Source organism: Patagioenas fasciata, chromosome 17, assembly GCF_037038585.1.
Source record: "Patagioenas fasciata isolate bPatFas1 chromosome 17, bPatFas1.hap1, whole genome shotgun sequence".
Taxonomy (NCBI): Eukaryota; Metazoa; Chordata; class Aves; order Columbiformes; family Columbidae; genus Patagioenas; species Patagioenas fasciata.
Window position 1 is genome coordinate 5,570,130 of NC_092536.1, and position 25,460 is coordinate 5,595,589.

A 25,460-nucleotide genomic window follows, 5' to 3' on the forward strand; every position below is an offset into this window, starting at 1 on the left:
TGAAGATGATCTTGTCATCCGTGCCCTTCCCTCTGGCGCTGGGGATGCTCGTCATAGGGGCAGCTCGACAGAAGAAAAACTTCTAGGCCCAAGATGAGTCTGGACCTGGTGCAGAAGTTGGTTTTAATCTTTTACTGTGTTTTAGTTGCCCTGGCTTTAATCTTTGAAACAAGCACCAGTGTCAGAGATGTCTCATGAGATTGGATGGAGCTGCAGGTGCAAACCCACTGGCCTGGGCACTGCAGGGGAGCAGGACAAAGGAGCAGGTCCCCGTACGGCCATGCTGAGGCTGAGCCCACACCAGCACAAGGAAATGTAAACCCTGCTTGAGAAGCAGTCTCAGACTGATATTTTAAAATAAACTCAGGGACCTGTGAAGAGCAGTTTGTCTCATCCTTCCCCTTGCTGGGGAGCGATCAGTAGATGTGACAATGAGTCAGAAAAGCCATTGCGAGTCGTGCTGGAAGCTGTTGCAACAGGAACGTCAATGGATCCACCATGGTTTGGCTGACCCGACTGTTCCTCTCTCCTGTCTCATGTCCTTTCTGGCCTCAGCTCCTTTGGGTGTTTTCAGCCTGCGACTCCTGTGGAGGATGGAGAGGAGGGAGGACACAGCTCTGGTTGAAGCCCAGGAGCCAGGGTGAGCTCTCCATGTGCTCAGACCTGCACCTTGCTGCTTGAGTGGCCTTTGATCAGCTTGGTTCATGGAGGGGAAATTTGAACATGTAAATTTTTCTCGTGCCTTTGGCCTTGTGGCTGCCTCATTTCACCAGCACGGGTTTAGCTTTGACTCGCAAAGGGGGAGACACGACGAAGGTGGGACACCTGGTTCCAGCACGGTGCTGGTGTTGGCATGGTGTGGGGGGTTGGACACCTCAGTGTCCCAGGCTCTGTGGGGACATGTCCCTGTCCTGGGGTGGGGTGGCTGAGGGGGCTTATGAGATGATTTCTGGTTTAAAAGGTGTCACTGCACGTTGTCAGGGAAGGGGGTCCTGGTGGTCCCCGTGTGGGAGCCAAACCACTGCCAATAAAGCAAGTGCAGTTCTCACTGAGGCTTCTCCTGAGCCCTGTTTTTTTGTCATTGTATAAACGCAGTGGATCTGAGCCAGAGCTGGTGCAGCCCCCTCCCTGCGGCACAGAAACTGCTGCGGCACCGAGCAGCTCATTGCATCCCCTGCCAGCAACTGTCCCTAACCCAGGGCTCTGCCGCTCATTTGGCTGCAGGGATGTTCAGGAATAGGTTGATGGGCTAGAGAAGGAGTTTGTGCAGTAAATGCCTGAATCTCCTTTCTCCTGGAGGAGCCAGGTCGGGTTGGGTTTCCGGGAGCAAACGCCTCAGAATTCCCATGGAATGCTGAACTGGAGCTTGCGGCGCAGCAGCGATGCACCCAGCACCGGAGCAGTCATCGTGCAGCACATCCAGAACAACCCAGGCTTAGTGCTAAGAAATATTTATTTAAAAAAAAATGCAGACATCATAGATGACGCCAACCACAGCAAACAATCGTTAATCACATTTGTTCTTGGGCAATAAATTGTGCCGTGGAGCATCGTGCCCTGTTGGAAGAGGTCGCTGTGGCACACGCTTGGGGAGGATGTGGGCACAGGTGTTTTCTGGCCCTGGATCTTCACAACATTTGATTTTCAGCCGGGTGGCTCCAGAATCCGGCACCTTCTGGGTTTTGGGACTTGGGCTGAGGACGGTTTTCTGCCTCCAGCCCCAGCCAGACGCGCTGAGACCTGGACATGATCCCAGGTGCTGTCGGACGGGGAAGTTTGATTGATGCACCAGAGAGACAAAACACGAGGTATAAATATCACTTCATGGTCACAGAGGTGTAAGTAAACTAAATGCTAAATTCCAACATCCAGTTTGCTTTTTATATTTTCAGATGTTTCATCCTTTTTTTTTTTGCAGTGTATGTTACCAAGTATAAAGCAGGGTTCGAAAAGTTAAAAACAACATTAGAATCAATTTTACTTGGTGAATTAGGAAAGAAAGACTATTATGAATTGGTATGGTACAGTTACAATATTTGGTCTCTGAATTTTTTAAAAAACATGAGTTTCACAGTATCAAAAGTGCTTGTTTAAAGGAAATGTAGTGTAACAACAGTGATGGTTGCATTTTGATTATGAATAATTTAGTGGATGTAAAAACAGCTTTCTGCAGCATTTTAAAAAATTGAACAGTGCTCAGTTTACATAATTTCTCTTCATAACAATAAATATAAATAAATTTACAAATAGTAATACTGCCTAGCACAAGAACAGACAGAAGCACAATACACAAGACTATAAACAAACCTAATATTTTTTTAAAAATTGCTAAAAATAGACATAATTCCTAAAACCTTCTACCCAGCAATCAGTTTAACAATTCAGTAGTACCACTTGCTTCTCGGGGTAGGGACTTTGTGTTTAAGCCTAGATGTAACAGTTGTCTGCTATGGGCTTGATTTTTTTCATTTTCAGTATTTTTGCTCCTTTTTTCCTACCTCACAACAATAAATTAGCGGTAGTTATATCAGAAAAGCGTTAGTGGTGCAAGTGTCTCCAGAACCTGTACGGGGTCTTTGTTCAGTGGCAATAGTTATTTGGCAATTTAATAAAAAACCTCTACGTGGTCCATGATTAAGCAGTTTGGACTCCAGTTTGCAGCTCCTTGACTTGTGTTGGCTTCTGTAGAGGTGATGACCTAACAGCAGCCACATATAAGCCTGGATCACAGTGTCGATTAAATGTGTTTGCCTTTACTGGACTGTTTTTTAGCTCAGTTCCATTCCAGTGAAAGTTCCTGCTGCCTGATGCCTTCCAGCTCCTTCGCAAGAGCTCACCGGTCCTGCAAGACAAGTGTCTGTGTCCCTTCATCTTGCCATCAGTGCCAGTGGTTCTGCTAGTGACAGTTCGAGTATTTTGGCATCACATGCTGCATCCCAGGAGATGCCAACACGTCCCAGGCATTTGCAGGAGGAGCTCTTCTGCTGCTTTCAGGTCAGATTTTAACTGCGGGGAGAAACTGGCCCCCGAGCAGGGTGTCTGTGGGACGGTGTGAAGCTCAGAGCAGAGCGATGGGTTTGTTGCCTTGGGGGTTCATGTACTGAGCTGCCGCCACGTTGTCCAGGGAGGTGTACGTGGCGTAAAGGCCGGTGACCTGCACGTCGGGGAAGGAGCGATCGCTACCGCTGGAGATGGGGATGAGGCCAGGGGTGCCCAGGTCACAGTCTGAGAGGTGGAGCGGGGAGTTGCTGAAGGCGCCCAGGGTATCGAGGCTGAAGCTCTCTTCTTTCATTTCCTCCCAGATGTTACCTTTAAAAGATTAAATTCTGGTCACAGCAACACATCCAGCCTGCCCAGGCGTGGTGTGATGGGGGTCAGTCTATAACTAAAGGGCTTTACCCGCTATTTAGAACCAGTGTCGCTTGCAGGTGGTACCATCTGTAGCGCAAAGGTGGTAAATGTGCCTGTTCCCCCCAAGCCCCCTGGTTCCTGCAGAAGTCCAGGCTGCATCTCTCCACTACATGCTAACCGGAACCCCCAGGGCCACGCTGGGCATAGCCACAAACCAGGGAAGATCTGCTTTCACAGAAGGGGAAAACCAAAGCAGGAGTAGAACTGTGGTTTGCCAGGGGCAGAGTGACATAGTGTCCCAGATCCAGCTCGCTGGACGTCCCTGCCTGCATCTCCTGCCATGCCTGCGCTTGGCCTGAGAAGGTGCTTACTGTCCCACCCAGTGCTGGGCAGAAATTTCCTGAGGAAGCCAGGGATGTCACCCTGCAGCGGCCAGCACCCAGCACGAGGTTTTAGCTGTTACATCCCACCCCAGAGCACCCTGCTGAGGACCCTGGTTATGTGTTTGGTGAAGGGTTGTGAAGCACTGGACCAGGCTGCCCAGCGCAGTGGTGGAGTCACCATCCCTGGAGAGGTTTAAAAGTTGTATAGATTAGGTTATTAGGGACATGGTTTAGTGCCAAGGTTGGGTTAATAGTTGGACTTGATGATCTTAAGAGTCTCTTCCAACCAAAATGATTCTATGATTCTATGGCTCATAACCACATAAACCATGCCACCCCCCACCCCAGCTTCATTCTCCCATACCTTGCAATGCGAAATCCATAATGCTCGGGTCAAGAGCGTCCACCTCGGTGTTCATGTCTGCCGTCACGTTGAGGAAGTCGGGCGGCGTGCGTCCCACAGGGTGGTGGCTCAGAGGGCTGTGGCTGCGGCTCATGTCGGGCAGGGTGTGCAGAGGAGGCGTTTGCGCGGGCGCTGGCGAGTCCGGGGCAATGCGCGCCTGGGTCTGGATCTGGTGGTGGAGCGGGATGGACTGCAGCGAGAGCGTCATGATGGGCTGAGGCTGCAGCTGGGACATGGAGATTCGGCCTTGAGCCGCTGCCACGTGGTTCAGGGTGGAGATCTCGGGCTCTGCCTGTTTGCTGGGCCGCCTGCAGCTCTCAGGTCTGTCAGTGATCAGCTTGTCAAGCTCCTCTGCACAAGCAATACCCATTCCCGGGGGAGAAGAGAGACAGTTTAATGAAATGCCATCTGCTTCCCTTCCCTTAGCCTTCATCCTTGTTGAGTTCCCTCCTAAACCCTAACTCAGCTAAAGAAATGATCACACGAGACTTACACAGAGCACCCAAGACATCCCTGAAGTGTAACTTCAGCCCTACCCGGGTTAGCCATGCTCCTCTGGATAGCAGCCAAGTCCTTCCGCTTCCACTTCTGCATCTCCTCTTCCATCTTGTCGATCTTGGCAGGATTCAGAGCCCACAGGCAGCCCTTGCGAGAGGTGCCACTCAGCTTGTTCTCCACCTTCTCAAAACACTTGTTCAGGGAAAGGTTGTGGCGCACAGAGTTCTTCCAGCCATCAGGGGCTGTCTGAAAGAGGCACAGGGACATTAGCGAAATAACCCACAAACAAAGTGTTTGTGATGTTCTTACTTCCACCTGCCAGGCGTTACGCGTACCTTGAAGTAGGGGAAATGCTCCTTCATGAAGCTGTAGATCTCGCTGACAGGCAGACTCCCTGTTTTGCTGTTCTTCAGTGCCATAGCAATCAAGCAACTACAGAAACACAGGAAATAACAACAGGTTGTGTACGCTCAGCCATCGCTCCTTCTTCTGGCCTGGCAACCTTGGACCCATCTCTTGAGACACAAAGAGCTGCCTGACCATGGCATTACCTTTTGCAAGCACTCACAAGTCACCCTGTGACCCTGCAGATCTTACTCCTCTGTGCTATTACTCTGACTTTACACCGATGTCCAGGAACCAGTTTGCTTGTTCCCACTGCCTTTCAGAGGCAGAACTCCTGGGCAGATGATGGAATTTTTGTTCCCTTTGGAAGGAACCGAACCCTCATCCTGCCACAACTATAGTGTTACAACAGGTGTAGGCAAGACGCCCTTCTGCTCTCTACTCACCTGTACGAGTAGATGGGCTTGGGGTAATGCTTTGGGTGCAGCTCTTGGGCGGCGTGAGGAGCCAGGCGTGGCTGAGCATAGTGAGGCTGTGTCCCGTAGGACGGGTTGTAGATCGCTGCTGGGTTACACTGTGTGCGGGAGGGAAAGAAGGAAAATGTCAAATGCAGAATGTAGGTTTAGGGATATTTTAATGTTTTTATTTTAAGAAAGTTCTAGAGATTGTCTTGGTAGGTACTTCAAGACACAGATCACGAGCAAATAGCAGTACCTGTTGTGTGTTCTGTGCTAGCGTGAACACCTGCTGTGAATGAGGAGGAGGAAAGAGCTGTTGCTGTGTTTGTAAGCCAGGAGATGGCTGCCCACCTACAGCATACTGGCTCATCTGCCGAGATGAAGACAACAGATGTGTCAGTCTTGAAATTACCGATATTTTTTCCTAAGAAGTGGTGCAATAATAAGCCATAGAGGCCTGCTCTTACATTTGCTCCATGTGTCGAAATAGAATTCAGTCCCAGGATCCCCTGTGGCAGGCTGGCCTGGACATGTATCATGGCTCCAGCGGCTCCTGTTGAGTGCATATTGCTCGCCACAGGCCCTGCTTGGAGAAAGTAAAGGTAACATTCACATGAAAGTACACTTCAGAAAAGACAGCTAACATTTACTTTTAATAGATGCAGTTGAACACAGCTAAGCTCTGGAGTGGATAATCACACCTCTCGGTGCCTTTCCATCCCCAAAGAACCCAGAGCATTGCACAGATTGCAAAGGTGACATCAGCTGTTTTGAAAACTTGTTGTGCAGGGAAGGAAAGATGACAGCTGTTTAACAGTCCACAGTGGTGTTACACACACAGTATCTTACAAAAGAAAAAAAACCACATTCAGCACTATCTGTACTGCAGAAGGATCTGTACGCCTTCAGGAACAAGTGTGTTTACCTAAAGGATGTTCAGAAAGGAAAGAAAGGCGTTCAGTGAGTGTATGCTGTAAGTCTGCATGAAGAAAACAGGTAAGGGGTAAATCACAGAATCACAGAATGTCAGGGATTGGAAGGGACCTTGAAAGCTCATCCAGTGCAATCCCCCCATGGAGCAGGAACACCCAGCTGAGGTTCCACAGGAAGGTGTCCAGGCGGGTTTGAATGTCTGCAGAGAAGGAGACTCCACAACCTCCCTGGGCAGCCTGGGCCAGGCTCTGGCACCCTCACTGTGAAGAAGTTTCCTCTCATATTTAAGTGGAACCTCCTGTGTTCCAGTTTGTACCCATTGCCCCTTGTCCTATCATTGGTTGTCACCAAAATAAGGTACTCTTAATTTTACCAATGTTGAAACAAACAAGAGAGGCTAATTACCTAATTTCAAAGCTGTTGAAAACCTCTGAAATGCAAGTCTAAAGCACCTTGGCCCACGTTCACACAAGGCACCAGCAATTACCCTGAGCAGAAATGCCAGTGGGATCCTAACATCTCATCCCTGCTCAGGCTCTTCCTCTCAAAACAAAGGAAATGGATCAGCAAGGAGACAACAGGCTCCAGGTCAGCAGGCTGTGTTGCTTAAAGAGCAGTTATTTCACATCCTGATGCTTTACCTGTCTGATGTAGCATCGCGTTCTGGGCACCAAGGCTAAAATCCATCCTTCCACTGGCCATCTGCTGTAAACGAGGGACATCAACAGATGTCAGCCAGGACAGGGACTGCAGGTCACTGGGGAGGTCATCGTCACTCAGCTGGGACGGGTCGGAAGCCAAGAGTCTGCAAAAGAGCAGGAAGGGTCAGCAGGGAGCGGAGGTGCTGCTGCACTGTCCCCGTGAGAGGGGGCAGGACTGGGATGCCAAAGCTCACGTAAATCAGTGGGGAAAATACGTCAGGCTGGAATTCAGTTTGCAGAACTCATGTGCAACCTCTGGTTTCACAGCTGGTTACCACCGCCCTTTACCTAATGACGATTTGAAACACTCGGTTAAGAAAACTTCTTGTGCAGTGTTTGTGGGGGAAGAAGGTGTAAGAACCCAGAGGAGAAACTGCCTAGGAAAAAAAAAGCAACGCTGACTCATTATTTTCACATTTGTTGGAAATTGGCCCTTGTTTGGCCTTGCTGCAGAAGGAACCTGTCAGACCGCCTGCTTGTACCAACAAAGCCCCGCAGAGCCACGACAGGCTGCTTTTGCTGGAAAGCTCCGTTTTTGACACATTTTGCATGCTCCATCCCACCTGCTTTGTTTGGCTTGGGGGGTGCACATGGTACCAAACTGAACTATTGAAATACCTGCACAGTACTCAAAAATTCCTGTGTAGTCAAAATTCCAATTAAGTCAATAAAAGAACTATTGCAAATGAAGGATTAAACTACTTCTACTTGTGTTAAGCAGTGTTGCCTTGAGGAGTAAAGCAGGAATTAGAACATGTCAGGAGGTTATCATTAGATACCCAGGGTAAACCCGAAGGGATTCACGTTCAGGAAAACATCTTTATCAGAACAACAAAGTTTATTTGGATGTAGTTGATTTTGCTTTCAAAACAAAGGCTTTAAAAAGCTCTCTCATGGACGAGTTAAAGCCAGCTGTGTGGTACTAACGTGTGTTTGTTGCCAAATGAAGATGCAGAAGCCTTAAATCAATCTGGTCTCTTGCTGAAGCATCTTTTATGTTTTACACGTTTCTAAATCAGCTTAAAAGAACAAGGCAGGGCTCTATTGCCTGGCTGCCCAGGAGCTTTCAGCTCCTCTATTCATGATTTCCAAAAACACATATCAAAGTTCCCTAAACTATTATCTGGGAGATCTTTAAAACAGAATGTAATTTATTTGTTTGTACAAAGATTTTGAAAACAAGAAAAGGAAAAAAAACCAAACAAACAACAAACACCACATACCAGGAGCCAAAAGCTCAAATCCCGGCCAAAAACCATCTTCAAGTCCCTCTTGCAGCCTACCCTGTTTTCTTTCTCCTACTGTAGTTATAGTGCAATAATTAGCATTGCCATGGTTACCGCTGTTCAGTTATTTTGTGAAGCCAGGGACTTAAATACATAAAAAGACTATCAGGTGACAGCTCTCCTGGCCTGGAGATTGGCTGGATTGGAAGTAAACAAGAGCATTAAATGATTTGAAAAATGGGCAGGCTCATGTCGTTTGCAACAGTTGGGCCCATTCATGGGAAGCCGATAACCCATTGTGCATCCAACGACCGCTGGCACGTGGCCTCGATTGTTTTTGGGATTCTTGCTTAATTGTTTTTTGGGTTTGTTTCTTTTTCACTCCTCCCTCCTCCTTTTTACAAACCTCACATTAATCTGGCTGAATGACAGGCGACACACAACACACATCCACATGCCATCTGGCACCCCGGTCCCTGCCAGTCCTCCCAGACAAGTCAGTTCCTCCAACAAATAACGGGGTCAGATGGGCGGCGAGGGTCAGCACCCACCGCACACGCCTCCTGTCAGCGACGGATCCTGCTCCTGCCCCCCTGTCCCTATCACCGCACCAGCCGCTCCGCACCGCAGGCACCGCCGCAGCCGTCCTGCCTTGAGAAATAAATATTTGGGGGAAATAAAGGCTTGTGCTCCATGGTCAGCCCAGGCACGCTCGTCCTGGGGATCTCTCCAGCCGTGGACACCAGCACAACCTGCGAGTCCCCCGCTGGGCACAGTGTGTCCCCCAGAGCATCCTCGGGACACGGAGCCACGTGCTCCCTCCCTCTGCGGGTCCAGACCGGGCAAGGGAGGTGACTGAGCTTCTAAGTTGATATAACAGCCATTAGGCTCTATTTTAAATACAATAACTAGACAAGTGTGTGCGACAGCTCTTTTTACAAGATGAAGCTGTTTCCTCCCCTTCCCTATCCTAGCACGGCACGGCAGTTCGAATTTGAGTTTACATTTCTTTTAAAATTGTCTGTTCACTTATACACTTTTTAAAAATGGAGTTGTTAGCTCTCAAAATAACTGTTTTCATTAATAATGGGGTTAAAGGTATATTTAGTCAGAATACAGTATTTCACATTTAAGGCTTATTCTTCAGGTTCTCTTCAAAACCAATGTTAAATTTCATGTGTCTCAAAGAAGGTGAAGCTGCTTAAAGTATGCCCATCTCTGTCTGAGGTGTTTTAAAGACCGAGATACATTCTGCAGCATAAAACCACCTTATCTGACGGTACGCAGGCTCGGTGTGTGTCTGCTGTTGGTGAAGAAATGCTGATCTAACCACCCCTGGAAAGAGCTGTGCACAGTAACAGCTTTAATCTCACAGGGCTCAATCTTTCTGACCTGAAAAATCACCTGTGCCAAGCCAGCTACAACTATATAAGTACGTATTATAATATTGTGTGTACTTTGATTCTGTTGCCCTCAGCCACCCTTCTCGTCTCACATTTGAGGGCAAACCTCAGGACTCGGAGATCCTCGGCTGGGCATTCGCGGCCCTGGCACAATGGGGCACTGTGGTAAAAGCAGCCACTGCCTTTCACTGCATGTAAATGAGATAAATAGTGATACGCTGTAATTAATGCACACTACGGAAAATGTCCCCTGCTGCACATTCCCCAGGGCTGTCTGGGACATAGGCTGAGCTGCTCAACCCCTGCAAAGAAAAGGTTACAGTCACACCCAATGTGTGGCAAACATGACATTATTTTTAAAGGTGTGTTGAAATTACGCGACTACATTTTTACCTTCTCCTTTCACAGCTAGGCAGGAAAACACCCTCCTGGTTCTGTGTGTTTCTGTCCTAGAAAAGCACCTGCATCAGTAAGAATCTGCACGCTGCTGAGCATTTGAGCCCCAGTTCTCTCCTCTCCTCTCCTCTCCTCTCCTCTCCTCTCCTCTCCTCTCCTCTCCTCTCCTCTCCTCTCCTCTCCTCTCCTCTCCTCTCCTCTCCTCTCCTCTCCTCTCCTCTCCTCTCCTCTCCTCTCCTCTCCTCTCCTCTCCTCTCCTCTCCTCTCCTCCAAGGATGCTGGGGTCCTGAGAAAAGTGCCCTGAGAGCTATGGCAGGTGACACAGGATTGCTCAGAGGTAGCATTAATGTTTGCTATCTGCTCCATCATGCACGGCCCAAAATATTTACCTAATCAGGGCAATAGATCTCAGCCACCAGCCAGCCTGCGCAAAGTTTACTTTTCTGGAATCAGGAAAAATATCCCTTGGAATGAGACCCCTTTCCAGATTTCCCAGTATTGAGCTCCAGACCTTCCTGCCTGCAGTCACAGAGAAACTGGGAGCACATCAGACAACGGTCCCTAGAGCCTGTTGGCCTTGCTGGAAGGAAGAGCAGAAATGAGGCAGCTTTCCAGGGACAACCAGCAAGTTCCTCCTGAGCTACTACTCGAGAAATTTTTGATTATGGGAACCATAGCTAGTGAGGAAAAGCAAATAACATGATTACCCTGTCAGGTGTTGCTGTTCTCCTTTTCTTACACCACGGTTCAGAAGAGAAGATGATTCTCCCAAAACCTTCTGCAGAGGTACTTAGTGCTACCAGAACAACAAATAGATGTGCTCCTGGAGACTTTTATATATTTGAGCTCTGCGTTTCATAACCCTTCATTACATCATTTTTGGTATGGGATAAAGGGAAAGTGAATCACAAGTGACCTACGTGATTAGTTGAAGCCTAAGAGGAAGCGAGGAGCGATGTCAGCACTGAGCTCCCAGCCACTCGCTCCTGCTCTGTGTTACCCACAAAACCATCCTGAGGTTCGGATTTGCCAAGTGCAGCCGATATCTGACTCTGCAATCTGTTTTGTTACAGAAAAGAAACAAAACACTAAACCTGCGACTAATATCAAAATGAGCTTCTCCTTGATGCAAAGAGGTGTAAAAGTACCAGGCACTACAGGAATTAAAACCAGGAGCATTGTCTATCTGGGAAGCTATTTTTTCCTTTAACATCATTTCAGCTGCTGTTCATTAGCACTGAGCTGACCTGTCTGCCTGGGACTTTGTGTACTTATTTACTCCAGTGTAAAGGGAATATAAAATATACTACCCTTTGATTTGCGCTGTTGTTAGAACCCATCTAAAGTGCATCACTTGCTGCGGCCAAGCAGCAATTCTGCTTTCTGCACGTTTAAGATATTTTAAATGGGTAAAATTAGAGTGATGTGCCGTGAGCATCTGAGATCTCACAGCAGTGCTGAAAATGTCCAAATTCCTTCTCTGTTCCCTCCTTCTCAATGGACAGTCAGGCCCTGGATGTGAGGTAGGGCATGAACCTCGGTCTGGTGTCACCTGAGACAGACGAGCCTGAGAAGCCACCAGGACATCGCCGGGGTACAAACAGTCCCCACAAACCAGCCTGTAACTGCAAGACCATTTGAGAAGCAAGGGCCACAATTTTTTATTAATACCGATTAGCACATTTCAGGAACTGCATAGGAAACAGTTGAGCTAATCCACTTAAATCAATCCACAGCAGCCTGAGTTTGACTGATTCCTAGGAGGTTTCTCACATTTTTTTGAAAGAATGAAGCAACTACTGTGATGAAATTCCTCCGACACATCGAGTCATTATCTCACTCCCTGTCAGACACACATGGTGTCAAGGGAATGGACACTGACATTTTCTTCAGGAACAATTACGGTTTCGTTAGTTCTGCATTTGGAACCTTTTGTCTGCAGAAATTTCCTCCGTGCAAACTCTCAGGCTCCGTCCGTCCCCGGGGTGACAGTCGGGTCCTGAGCTGCTGCTTGCTCTTCAGAAACCCAAGTGCCAAACCAGAGCTGAGGGCACCACTTAGGACACTTAAAATGTACCCGTGTCGGCAAAATAAAGACTCTTCACCTTTTTCACCACTATAATGCAGTCACGCCCAGGATGTAGGGAATGTGGCAGTTGCGTGTTTATATGACTGTGCTTCTTAATATGATTTTAAGCTAAGCTATGATAGCATAATGTGATTATTACAAGAAAAATGTAATCAGACTATCTAATGAGCTAATAAATACAGATTTTTAAGAACCAAAGGGACAATTAAGTAGGGTGAAGGAGGATATAGCCTAATAATATGTTGAACGATTAATGACTGATTCACAACTTCTGGTCAAAAAGTTAACTATTTAAAACTAAATTCCTGGGTAACATGTATAGAAATTAATTTCAAGGCCTTCAAAATACTATGTAAGACTTCTATCAACTGGAAATCCATAGTAATATAAAATATAGAAATGTGGTCACAAAATATTGAGTTGCAAAACATGAAGTTATAGTTTATCTTGTTGATCTAGATTCATCTTTACATTTTAAGTAATACTATTTTCTCAAATCAAATTATGCACTTTAGTTCTTTATTTCAAAATATAGATGCCACATTGTTACCTAGAGTGATGATTTGATTCCTTAATTTTGGATTTTGACATACTCCAAATAATCCATTGCAAGTTATGCTTTGCCTCTCTTCTAATGGCCTGTTTTTCATGTCATGGTTTATTCTTTGATATGTAATAAACCACATGTAACTGTCCCTAGATTGGGAATGGGACAGTCCCTGAGAAAAACGAGCATGCTACTGCATTCGAAAATCAAGAACGTTGAATTAGGATAACACTGAATCTTCACCAGGAGAGAACTTACAGGTCTGTAAGTGTTTTTGCAGCCTTAGTCCAGGCCCGCCTGAGCCTCGTGTCTGCCTCCCTGGGGCTCCTGTTGCTCACTCTCAGCACATGAAATCTAAGTCTGTGCTTCACAGCAGATCTTTCACTTCTCCTGTGCTGTTGTGTATATTAAATCAAATTAAGCTGGGGAAGGATAGATTGCACATTTCAATTAAAAATATTGCTTGAAGACCACAGCGTTCATGAACTGAAGAACCTCGTTTCTCAGAGACCAACTCCATGGAAGACCATAGGAGCTCACCTCTAATTTCGTTGCCTTCGAGTTGGCTCCTATAATTTACATAACTTTCTGCTGAATAACCACAAGCGCACCACTGAGTAGTAAACGTGTAGTCTGCCTATTACTTTGATTTAAACCTCAGAATATTTACAACTAAGACATAGCATCAGATTATTAATTATATTTAACAAGAATAAAGTGTTAAGGTTTAAAAAAATCCCATTGTGCTACAATTATCTACTTTTATGAAATGTAAAATGAAGTCTTTAGAAATATTTGTCACTACTACAGTTATTAAATTATTGAATGTAGTGGTATTTTCTCTGTGAGAGCAAGAGAGGCAACTGCCAATATGAAGTATTACTTTGCATTGGTAGCTGGGCAGTGACAGCACCATAAAAACATAATCATCAGAGAAGAGATGATGGCCCTTAGTCATTCCTGAACAGCAGGATGTTTTATATCCCACAGCTGCATCGGTGGAAGAGATATTTGTCTGGAATCATTTTACTGTGGAGTAAATAGTCCCTGGACTTTGCATAGCAGCCTAATCCTCATCGCTACCCTATTGCCACATCAAATCTACTATAGATGCTTTGGATGCACAGAATTAAAAGACCTGCTGCAATCGGGGATTTTTTTTCCCGGTCCACTAAGAAAAAGAAAATATAAGAAAAATCCTGTAGTTTCAAATTTAAAGCATAAAAACTCATTGGTGTTCGCCAATTTGGTCCCTGCTCACACACCCATGCGCTACCCTCCCTTATGGCGTTTCCTCCCACACGCCCGCAGGAAAGGCCGGTCCCCTCCACGTCAACCGCCCCATTGAAAGGTTCCAAGTGAGACAGAAGAGTGTTCTCAGCACAGCCCCAGCCTCCCGCTCACTAATTGGAGGCCATTCCCCGTTTTGCGGAGCCTTGATGCTCCCCCATGGCGCACTCGGGACTGTGGGTTCCAGTCTTGGACTGTGGTGACAGCAGGAGAGTAAACAGAGCTGATAGAATTTGACAGGTCTATTCTTTTCTTAAAATCATTCAGTCTAAAAGATTTTCTTTTACATAATCCAAAGTGTTTTCTCATGAAGTAGGACAAATACTGCTCTGCATTTATAGTGCAGTTCAGATTTTATGCATTTTTATCAGAATTTGCCACTATTAAATGAGGTCAAATAATTCATTTTAAAGCTGCATTAAAGAAATCACAAGTGGGTTAAAAACTTTAGAGAGCTGCGATCTTCAAGTTCAAAACGCTTAACAGAGAACTGAAAGTAGTTTTTAAAAGCAGCTGACTTCTGAATAGAAGAAGAAACTCTTACAATTCCTTTACTGGTAGTAAGATAAATCCTATCTTTCTCCTCAAAAAACCAGCGTTTATTTCTGCAGCTATGAGTTAAAGAATAGTTCTCTTCATAAAAAGGGTCTTTGTTAAGGTGGTATGTTCTTCAGGGCACTGAAGATACAGACTTAAATATAAGTACCCAGAAGTCTCTCTCATCCGTAGCCTTCATTAAATACTGAACAATTTCTTTACAAATACTTACATAGCCAACAAAAATGCCTAGAGCAAACCGTGCTTTAATAAACAGCAAAAGAGAGTTCCACAAACCTTTTTCCACAGTGGCTTCAGAGAGTATAACAAATCACTTGTTGAGCTGCAAGAGGCTGCAGTGCAGCGTTTGCATTTTGAATAGAGGCTGACAGAAGAATACCTGCGGCTGACCACTTTTACCCAGAGAAATGGGGGGAAACACCCTCAGGCTGGGAGGAAGGTGATGGTCTCTCGCTCCTCATTTTAAAACAATATATATATATTTTTTCTTTTACTGTGAGAACCAGATCACGTTCTGCTATTCCGTGTTTCTTGGAACTTTGCATCATGTGATGAAATGCAACCTTACTTAACCCAGTGCACTGTAATTCATGCAGAACTATCCCATGACTTCTAACAATGCTTTTAAGTGATAAATGGATGCATAGGTAAGTTATCAAAGTCTGTTGACAGATCTAGGTTTGTTCCCATTGATATTAGAACAACTTTGACAGAAGGCAGTGCTCTGGAGTACCTGTTGTAATGAAAAACTTTCCCAGTGTCTATTGCACTTCATTTGGTGTCTCTGTGACTGCTTTGAAACAATGCAAAATGTGATCTGAAAGGGAACTTCTGAATAATTACTTTTTCAAAAGAACATAATTCTCTGGCAACACTCATACAGTAGAGAGAGCTTACTGGAAGGTCAGCCCAAGGTTTGAAGGTGTATTTATCAAGCATAGGTTAGTATTGAAGTACTTTAAACAGGAATGCTTCTAAATAAGCAACACATTGTAACCGGTGACCAGCTTAGAAATCTAATTTAGAGTGGAGAAATGATAATGATGCAGTTAACTTTTAAATATATATATATATTTCTATATGCTCAGGGTATTTTTAGGACATAATGAGAAAACAACATCAGTTAGCAGGCTGTGAGAGCGCAGTGCGTATTTTTGAAATGGATAAAAGCCTCACCTGTACTCCTGTGACGGGTGGTGGTTTTGCCCTGCATTCCTAATGATTCCTGACATTATGGACGGGATATCACTTTCTATCATCTCCTTGGCAAAAGACAAGAACAGAGAAGCAGCGGGTGAGGCAGCAGCCGCTATCCAGCACTTCAGGAGGCACAAAACCCCGGCTCAGACCCAGGACTAGAGTAAAGCCCGATCTATATCACCTTTACCTCCGCTTGCATTGGTTTATTTGGGACAGGCAATGCAGGAAAATGTTTTACGGGGGAAACAAACAAAAAAAGGCTCAGAAAGGGAACGTAGCCCGTGATGGAGGGAGCATCAATGGACTGCGGGCTCGGCGGGCGGCTGGGATGTCGGTACTGGGAGCACCGGAATCAGCTGGGGAACGCTCCCAGCTCGGGGTTGCTTTGAAACTCCCACAGAAGCAGCCGCGTAGCGTTAAGGAAAAGCAAGCGATGGTCTGAGTGCGCCCAGGAGAGCCCGGGGAACCGAGCCCGCTGTCCGCCGAGCCGCCCCGGGCAGCGCCAGAGCAGCCCCGCGTCCCGCCGCCCCGACCCCCCGCACCTCCCGGCCCGGCCCTGCCGGCTCCTTCCACAAACCTGGCGGGCCGGGGCCCGGGGGCCCGGCCGGAGCTCCGCGGCTGCGGCGCGGCGGGGTCTCCCTCTGAGGGGCGGGGTTCGGGGGGGCTGGAGCTGCCCCGAGGGGGATGGAGCCGGCGGCTCGGAGCCGCGACGAGTCGCGGTGGGGCCGGGCTCCGGCGCGTTTTTAAATTTCCCTCTCAGGAGCTGTCCAGCCTGGAGCATGCGCGGCCGGGGGCCGCCCGCAGGGTCAGGGCCGGGGCAGGGCCGGGGGAGCGCGGCGTTTCCCGGCAGCCGCCGCAGCGCCGAGCGGCCCCCGCGGCCCCCCGGGCCCGCCCCGCCAGCGCCCGCGGGACCCAGTTTTGGGAGGGCGGGCGGGCCGGGAGGTGCGGGGGGTCGGGGCGGTGTAAAAAAAAAAGGGGCGGGGGGTGAAAAAAAAAGGTCGAGGGGGGTAAAAAAAAAGGGGAAAAAAACCAAAACCACAGCCCAACTTTTTGCAACTTTCCAGAGAATGTAAGAGGGAGGGGGACCCACCCAGCTGGTTCAAACGGGCACCGGCGGTTTGAGCGGGGGGGGATAAATGTGTGAGGAGGAGGGAGGCGGGGGCTGTCCTGCGGACCGGCCCCGGCAGAGCTGCCCGCCCCGGAGGGCGCTTGCGCCGGTGCCCGCGGAGAGCGGGTCAGACCCCGCTCGGACGCGGCGGGAAGAGGGATGGAGGCCGCGCCTGTGGCCGCCTCTCCCTGCCCGCCCGCCGCTGGGCCCGCCGTGCCTGGCCCGGCCTCCACCCCCTGCGCCTCCGCGGGAAGGTGCCCGGGAACGCCCGGCAGCTCCCTCAGGCGGGCCCGGCGGCGGGAGGTGCCGTGTCCCCCCGTCCTGCTGCCGCCTCAGCGGTGAGGGGCTGCAGCGCTGGGCTGCGAGGAACCCGGGGGGACAAAATGGCTTTTCGGGGGGTTAGAGAGGAAGCGGGTCCCTGCCCCATGGAGGGGGCGCTCGCCCCATGGGCCTGCAGGGAGGCGAGAGGGGCTCTTCCCTTGTGGGGTGGGCAGGGGGAAGGTGCCCATGGTGGCCCCTGGGGACGGGGATGGTGGGGCTGGGGGTACTGGGTGGGACAGAGAGCAGGGTGCCTGGTGGGTGTGAGCACCTTTGTTTACCTAGGTAAACGCATTAAAAAAGAAAAGGAAGAATTCAGTCCGATAGCCATACTGTTAGTTCCTCTTTCACCAAAGCGTTTTGAAGACAGTGAAGTCTGACAATAAAGGTGTGAGGTTGGGACGGTGTTACTCCGTGTGCCAGAGATGAGGGTGAAACAGTTGAGCCAAGGTCAAGCCCTGTCCCAGCGGAGGGACAGCCCCACAAACTATCAGCCTAGAAATTTATTTCCTTGTGTTTGACAGTTTACTTCATGGCTTAGAGGGAATGAAATGCGAAGATGGGAGATCTTTTCTTCTGCTCTTAATGACAATCTGTTCACTTTGATGAGCATCAAATCTCTGTTAATTACTGTCAATAGAAATGGGTGGTAATCAATACTTCTCAGCATCAAGGCCTATACCAGACACATCTGGAGAACCAAAACACAGAAGAAAGGAAAAAATCGTAATACTGCCAGAGCCCAAAACATGGAGTTTACGCAGTTGCAAGTGTTCCCTTACTTACAGTGACATGTTGCGCTGTTTTGTAACTGATTACAAAGTGAACTTAGTTGCTATATACTTACCTTGTAGCTTAATACTTATTTAAAAAAAAAAAAGCATTCCTCTAGCTTAATATTTGCAGGAGGGGTAAAGATAAAACACCATTTCTTTTAGGCTTTCTTGGAATCCACTTGAGCTGTTGTGCTGAACTTTCACTGGACGGGTTTCCTTGCAGCGATGCATTTGGTGCAGATTCGTTTCTCTCATTCGGGTGATTTGCAAACTCCTGCTCGGAAGGGCCAGATTGTGGCAGGTAAGGAGGACAAGGGCGGCTTAAACTGAAATGTGAAGGGATAAAGAGCTTAGTTCTCCAAACACTGAGGAGAGGACGTAGCAAGTTGCAACAAGGAAAGTTTTAGTTAAATATTACGAAGGAAGTTTTCACAGTGAGGGCAGCCCAATGTTACAACAGTGAGTTTCTGCCCTTGGAGATACTCAGAATGTGACTGGCCAGAGCTCTGAGCAAAACCGGTCTGCTTTGGTGCCGCTTTAAGCAGAGGTTTGGAGCAGAGACCTCCGAAGCTTGTTTCCAGCCTCAATTACTGTGTGACTCCGTAACGGTGACACATAGCGCTCCTTGGGAAACACACACATTAATTTTTGCAGGCTGAGGTTTTCACAAGTGTTAAGCAGAGCAGGTGGTGGAGCCTACCAGTTACCAGCTAAAACGCTGTTAAAATTATCAAACAGATTGAAAAGCAGAGTCTCTGCAGTAAGCACCTAACCTTAGAAGTTACCATTAATGTTTTTGCTGTTACTTCCATATATGTTTTCAGAAGTTCTTTGACTGCTTTGTGTTATGTCAGTATAAAGTTTGAGTGCAGGTGAGCTACAAGATGATGATTGGATTCAGAGAGATGGACTGTAGCCATTTTTTCCTTGTTTTAGGTATTTCTCACACAGTTAATGTTACACCGGAGACGTTATGCTGTCCAAGAGAATGGCACGAAAACAGCATGAAAAGGAATATCGGTGAGTATTGTTTTCTTACATACGTTAGTTTGGTTCCTTTACATGGTTTAAAATGAGACAATGCAAAATACGGCCAGTTGTTTTAATTTATAGTCTTGTGCAAGTTAAGGAATAGGGCAAGTTCACTTGACACAAGTGAAGTTATTATTGCTGTGAATATTAGCAAAGAAATGAGCATTAGGTATTTCTATTTATCCAATTTCTATCTAGTTTATTTTGGCAGGATGTAAAATCACATGTAGCCTTTCAAATAATATAATGTTCAGCATTAAAATTGTTCCTTTCTTTGAAGGAACTAGTTTGTAGCAAAGAAATAATGCAATAAAACAGAGGCAAAGGAAGGATTTACTTTGTAAAGGCATTGGCTTCCTTGTGTGTGAATTCCTCCTAAAATCAGCTCAAATTTCTATAGACTATCATTCAACCTTTCTTTGGATGTTGAACTGAATTCATTTTGCTACCAGCTGAGGTCATCATAAAACAACTTTGGTTTTTTTTTTTTCCCTGCTCTCATGTGTGCTTTAAAATAAGAGAGTTGAGGAACCCTCAAAACCAGAGGTTTATGACAGCTCATGTAAAATGAAAGTATTTCCCCCACTTCAGACCAAGCTGGACTGGGACTCAGGTTTCTGCATTGAACCCAGCATGGCTGAAGAGCAGCTTCATGTTTACTCAGCATCTTTTTTTTTTGTAAAAGGACATCAGTGTGTCCTGACCCTTGATCTTCTTACTCCTCATTTGACGTGTTTTCTGATTTTAGTTCTCATCCTTCTTCAGCTGGCTATCTAAAATATGTGGAGGAAATAATGATGTGAATTGAGATTGGTGCCCTCTGTTTGGTGAAACAGGTGCTTCTAAAAGTGGTTAGTGCTTCTTAAAAAGGAATAATTTCCTTGCACATTTCAAGCCAGCTTTTTTATTAATGTGAAAGAGTGGATTCTTTAGCTCCTCCTTTATTTACCCCATGCTTTTACAATTCATCTCTCCATTCCCCTCAGTGCAAAAGTGAAATATTCTATTTACATTTTAAACCGCAGTTTCATCACACACATTCTCAGTCCCTGAAGAAAATGGGAAGGACGTTACACTTCATCACCCTGCCAGTGCACGGACTCTCAGTTTGTGTTTGTATTCATTCCCTCAGAAATAAAAAGCAACTGTTTCAATTACCCAAAGGTTCTTTTCGCAAGATGTGTGCATTCATATTTGAATTAAACTAATATGCAAGTGGATTCCACACAACCCATTTTAAATACAGGAAATTTTAAAAGCTTCCTCCTTTTTTTACAATGCAAAAGCAAGGACCGTTTTTTTTGTTTTGTGGGGTTTTTTTAGAATACTGTATTGTAACAAATTGTACTTAAAAATCATTTAGTGTGAAATTGCAGATTAATCCCATAGGGATGGGGTTTTAGTGCTCGTCTAACCACTTGGGAGCATACAGATGGTGGATCTGGGTTTTACAAAAGGCACAATCACTGATTACATGCATGGATGTAACGGACAAAAAGGCCTTCCTCATGGCTAAGGTAAGGAAAACCCACTGGAGGTCTTAGCGCCTGGTTTATTCAGAAAAAGCTACATTTTAAAATGCCTTTGCTGTGGAAAAGGTTCATGATATCTATCACAAACAAAGGGATACATTTTACACACTTTAGGATCCCATTTTTACTTTCTAAGCCTATCGCTACTTTTCTTATTCCTTTTTTTGGTGTGTGTGTGTGTTGCATCTTTAGGCAACAAACAGTGATTCCTTTAGTAGTTTGGCAGCTTCCAATTACTGCTGTTACTAAAACTCCTGCCTGCTGTTCCCTGTTCAGCAGAAGCCATCGTGCTCTGTGTGAGGTGCTGCTAGTCTGTTCTGTTAGAAATTCATCTTCATCCTCATGAAGAAGGTATTGCTGCCCTGTATAGCCGTGAAGTTCACACCACCATCTGGCCTACTCCCTGATTTTAACATTAAATTGTTAATACTTAGGAAGAAAATCATCATACAGTGTAATCCACCACAGTGCGTCCAGGTTCATAAGGGTAAGGTGTATAATCAGAAGGAGAAGCTGCTTTGCTGGTATCGCAGCTTAATTTTAGAATGCAGCGTTTACTGATTAATTCTGATGTTCAGAAAAAAAAATTAATTGGGGGTAGTTGTTCTTTTTACCTCGACTTTTCTCATTGTATATGTCTTAGAATCCCTCTAAAATACGGAACAGAACTATCCATTTGATATATAATTTCCTCTGAGGCTGAAACCAGCTCGCTACTGCACATTTGCAGAGTGCCTGGAGAAGTGGGCCTGGGGCTTCTAAATGCCCCTGTAACAGAAATAATGCAGAGTCATTATTGCACGTGCTGTAAGAGCTGGCAGAACCACAAAAACAGACCCGCTAGGACACACAAAGCTTGACAATCTGTTTATAATTTAGCCACTTAACCCTAAGTATAGCACAATTTATCTTTGAGTGGTCTACAAGAATATTTTGCCTCAATACATGTCTGTTTGGGGGCAAAACATTGTTTATGGACAGTGTAATTATGCAGTGCAATGGTTATTATATGCAATATTATGAAACAAGTGTTGTGACGAGAATTCTGGTTGGCTGGCATGTTTTCCACCGCTTCAAATGTCCAACATAATTGCTCTTATCACAGGCTGTTAGCAGATTTTAACCCTCAAAATTTTATTAACGAGAAGAGGATCCCCGAGAAATGTAGTTTTAGTGTATTTTTACTTAGCCTCCAGCAAAATAGTTACTTTCAGAAGTACAATGCTTAACAAAATATTGTAGAAATGAGAAAAATTGGGAATGAAGCTAAAATTGTTTCCTTGAACCTTTCTGTCATAAATATTGTGTTGTGTATGACAATTAGTGCCAGCACGTACAGAAGGCAGCATCCCCTTTGTCAAACATGTAGGTATAGAACGTTGGAATAAACTCTTACTGCCACCCTGAATTTTTAATGCCCTGAATTTATGCGGTGAAGTTAGAACAAATTCTTGTACTATGTAAGAATAGTGCTAATGCTTTTATTTAGCATTTGTGGGATAAAATGTATACCTTTATTAATTTTTTCAAACACAGAGGAAATCGATATACTGCTGGCTAATGGGTATAATTTGCAATGTAGTTTGTCATTAAAAGAGACTATTTCAGCAACAGAGAGTGCTGCAAACAGAGTCATCAGTTTCGATCTCTTCATTGCTCTTTTGCAGACTGTGGTATATGTACAGCTTAGAACACTGCAGAGAATCATGTGTAGGTCTCACCTATTTCTTTGCCATAGTACTGAGCATTTCCTAAAATAATCTTCTGGATTGTTTTCAGCAAATCTCCATGGTTTTGTGCTGAGCAGATAATGACAATGAACACTTTTATCTATACCTCTGCTCACGTGCAGATTTTCCTCTTTGTAGATGAAATGTTAAGCAAGAAGCCAAAAGGAAAACTTTACAGCTACCTGCATTCAGCTTTGGCTGAATTCACAACTTTTCGTCGTAGAAGCAATGAACGTTGACTACGTAAGTATTCAGGGAAATTTGTCTTGGAGGGGTTATTTGTTGCCTTAGTTGAATCTTCAGCCCTTGAAGAAGAAGGCAGGTGCTGGACACCAGGAGCACACCTGGTTAGCGTCAGAGAGCCCAGGCTGCTCCACCTTGTGTCCCAGCAAGGCAGCTGTAGCGTCTCACCTTGACACGTTGGAATGAAGTTTGCCCAGTATGTTACTCGCTGAGCTGCAAAGAGGGACAGGCGTCATCTGACCATCACAACCTGGCCACGTTTATACTTATACTTCTTACATGGAAATACAGTGACAAGACAACAGCTAGAGAAAGGCCAAAGTCTAGCTTTGGATTGAAAATTTTGCAGAACTCAAGTTATCTTGATCGTGTTAAACTTATTAACCCTGACTAGAAATACTCAAGTATTCTTTAAGGTTTCTGGAGAAAAAACATTAATAACAAATTTACCTTTTTTTTTTTTCTGGGTTTCTATTTCTTCTATGGTTTTGGCATATGCAATGACACATTTTTGTATCAAAAACAAAATAACGCTGATAGGATGTCAGGGCAATACTCTAAATGTGTAAAAGCCCAAACACAGCTTGATAAAGGACTTCTGTAATCTGTGATAGAGCGATTGATTTCCATTTTCATCCTAGCATCTGTAAATCTTGCTCATAAAAGCAAATCTACTTTCCTGCCAGTTGTTCAAGAGCGCTGGGTGTTTTCTGAGAGTCCTGGTTCTGAGTACATGAGTATGTGCAGAACTTTAGCTTTAGAGGTGGAAGTATCCTGCAGAAACCAACACTGTGATAATTCCTTTGAAGTCAGTGAGACTATCCACATGAGCACAGATAAGCATATACATATTTTTCTAAAAATCTAAGACTGAAAATCTAAGATCCCTTCTCTTGATAAGGCCATCATCAAATTAACATAATCAGGAAGTAGTTCTATTATGAATAGCTTCTCTAGCAGGTATCCTACTACCTCAGTATCTCTTTTCTAAACAAAATCACAATTTGGATGAGTGTTGTTTCACTTTTATGTGACACAGAAATCTAATTAAACCATTTCTGCACCTTCCCTGACCAAAATTCTTCATTTCAATAATTAGAAGACACCATGGTACAGACACGCTGTTTCATCAGATTTTAGGCTACGAGACTTAAAACTAACATTTTCAAAAGCATTTCATGGTTTGAAAGAATGGTCAATTAACCTTCGGTTTCCTGTGGGGAACCCTGCAAAGACCTGTCAACAGTTCAGTTTAGAGAGATTTGTCCAGTGACCTACAAGGCCACGAAGTTCACGAATGCATGTAACAGTGTCATCATAGATTTGTTTCCTGGGTTACTATCACAAGAGAATAAACCACTTGTTTGGCAGTTTCTGCTACAGTACGTAGGTGACCAACTGACTGATGGGCAGCGCCCTGGTGCTACGATGCACTCCAGTGTAACCTGTTCAAAACTAGAACCACTCAACAGGAAAAAAGAAAATCTCCGGTATCTTCAGGATGAATTATGTGTCTCTCTTCCTTCCTTAAGGTTCTCTTTTCTTTTTAAGATGGGGCCAGGGGGAATTCATTGACTGCCTGCTGAGTTTCTTTGTATTTGGAATTCTCTTCAAATGGCAGTGTAAGATAAACATCTGATTATTCTAGTGGTGACAGTCTTCAGATTTAAGTGATAGCAACATCTCACTTTTTATTCCAAATCAAGGGCATTCTATGGAGCAGTAGAAGTAGATTCAGGGGATGCACCTGCTGAAGAAAGTCAGGCGTACCCATTCAGAGCACTTTAAGAAAGTTTCCACCATCAAGCTACAGTGAGCTGATTTTCTTGTGAAATTGCAAAGAAACCAAGTGTCTAGTCCTCAAAAGAATATCTGGTTTCATGAAGGAGGCAGAACTAGCCATTAATAAAATAACCTTCTATGTAGGATTTGATACATGGAAATTGAAATCTAGCAGTTGGCATTTGGCTTTGCTTTTGCTTCAGTGCTGTATAAATGCAAAACGGTAGCACCATTTTGCAAGCTGCATGAAGTGATTTTTCTTTTACTCAGCATCAGAATGTTATGCCTGGTGCACCTGGCATAACCTAAAAGACAACAGCCTGGTCTTTCGGTGTGTAATACTAGGGTTTCATTACCTTCCTTTCAAGTTACGATTTAAATAAAGTCTACTTCAAGCGCCTTCTCTTATAACCTTTTTCTTTTTTTCATTGTTCCCTTTGAATATTGAAAACGGATACCAGAGGTTCTTAGTGCTTCTGTTTTCCCAAGTGCTGCATGACATGAGCTGGATGTGCTTCAGTCTTGAGGAAACATTGACGTTTTTATATTCATTTTTTAAAACTGTATGATTTCTAAGGGCCATGATTGAAATCTATGCCCTGTTCTTCTGAGTGTTACACAGACACAGAGATTGTCACGATCAGGCTCCAAAGATCTTCCTGCCCATGGTGATTCCCATTGCAGCAGAGTCACAGCGTGGGGACCAGTGTGTGGGGCTGGTCAGGCAGCTTGTCACCCAGAGCCTGGGGTGACCATCCCTCAGCGCTTTCCAGCAAGAGGAGACACTAGAGGAAGGTGATAATGTTGGTCCTTTGTATTGCCAGTAACCTTACATTGTATTTTAGCAACTCTGTTTTTGTTGTTCTAATGTGGCCATGGAGAGTCTCCTCGTGAGGTTCTTAGGAGGCAAGTGTGAAGAAAAACCATGTCTCGAATTATAAATGTGCACATTCTGTCAGAGTAAGTCACACGGGAGAAAAGCTCAACTGTTCTTTCTTTCTTCACAAGTTACAGAGAACAGATTTAAAATGCAAAGCCTGACTTTGCAGGCCTGTACGTGTACGGGGGGAGGGGGAGCAGAGGATAAAATGCCATTGGCGGCACGTTGCACGATTGTCATTAGACATTGAGAAAGATATCATTAGATTAAAAAAAAAA

The 25,460-nt window shown here is 45.4% G+C and overlaps 2 protein-coding genes across 11 annotated transcripts in view; one reads left to right on the forward strand and one right to left on the reverse strand.

Annotated features, from left to right (window-relative positions):
• Positions 1-1,444: 1,444 nt before the first annotated feature.
• Positions 1,445-16,577, reverse strand: FOXN4 (forkhead box N4). Of its 3 annotated transcripts, none has more exons than XM_071815837.1 (10): positions 16,359-16,577; positions 15,758-15,840; positions 7,013-7,176; positions 5,906-6,024; positions 5,695-5,808; positions 5,427-5,554; positions 4,971-5,067; positions 4,674-4,881; positions 4,099-4,488; positions 1,445-3,309 (listed from the first exon to the last, which is right to left on the reverse strand). In XM_071815837.1, exons 1-10 carry the CDS (start codon positions 16,560-16,562, stop codon positions 3,059-3,061), a joined length of 1,758 nt encoding a protein of 585 aa, XP_071671938.1. In that variant the 5' UTR covers positions 16,563-16,577; the 3' UTR covers positions 1,445-3,058. The 3 variants fall into 3 exon arrangements, with proteins under 3 accessions (XP_071671938.1, XP_065707883.2, XP_071671937.1); XM_065851811.2 differs by having other exon boundaries at positions 5,906-6,021; positions 15,758-15,843; XM_071815836.1 differs by having other exon boundaries at positions 15,758-15,843; positions 16,359-16,576.
• A 206-nt stretch (positions 16,578-16,783) lies between these two features.
• The window catches only part of MYO1H (myosin IH), a 47,145-nt gene continuing 38,468 nt past the window's right edge, over positions 16,784-25,460 (forward strand). For 6 of the 8 annotated variants that reach the window (XM_071816057.1, XM_071816058.1, XM_071816056.1 and 3 more), the window contains exons 1-4: positions 16,890-17,227; positions 18,146-18,284; positions 18,920-19,003; positions 22,416-22,520. The gene's annotated coding sequence lies outside the window, so the exon portion shown is untranslated. Of the gene's footprint in view, positions 16,851-16,889; positions 17,228-18,145; positions 18,285-18,413; positions 18,503-18,919; positions 19,004-22,415; positions 22,521-25,460 lie in introns of those variants that run through there. The other 2 variants (XM_071816059.1, XM_071816060.1) reach the window with 2 other exon arrangements.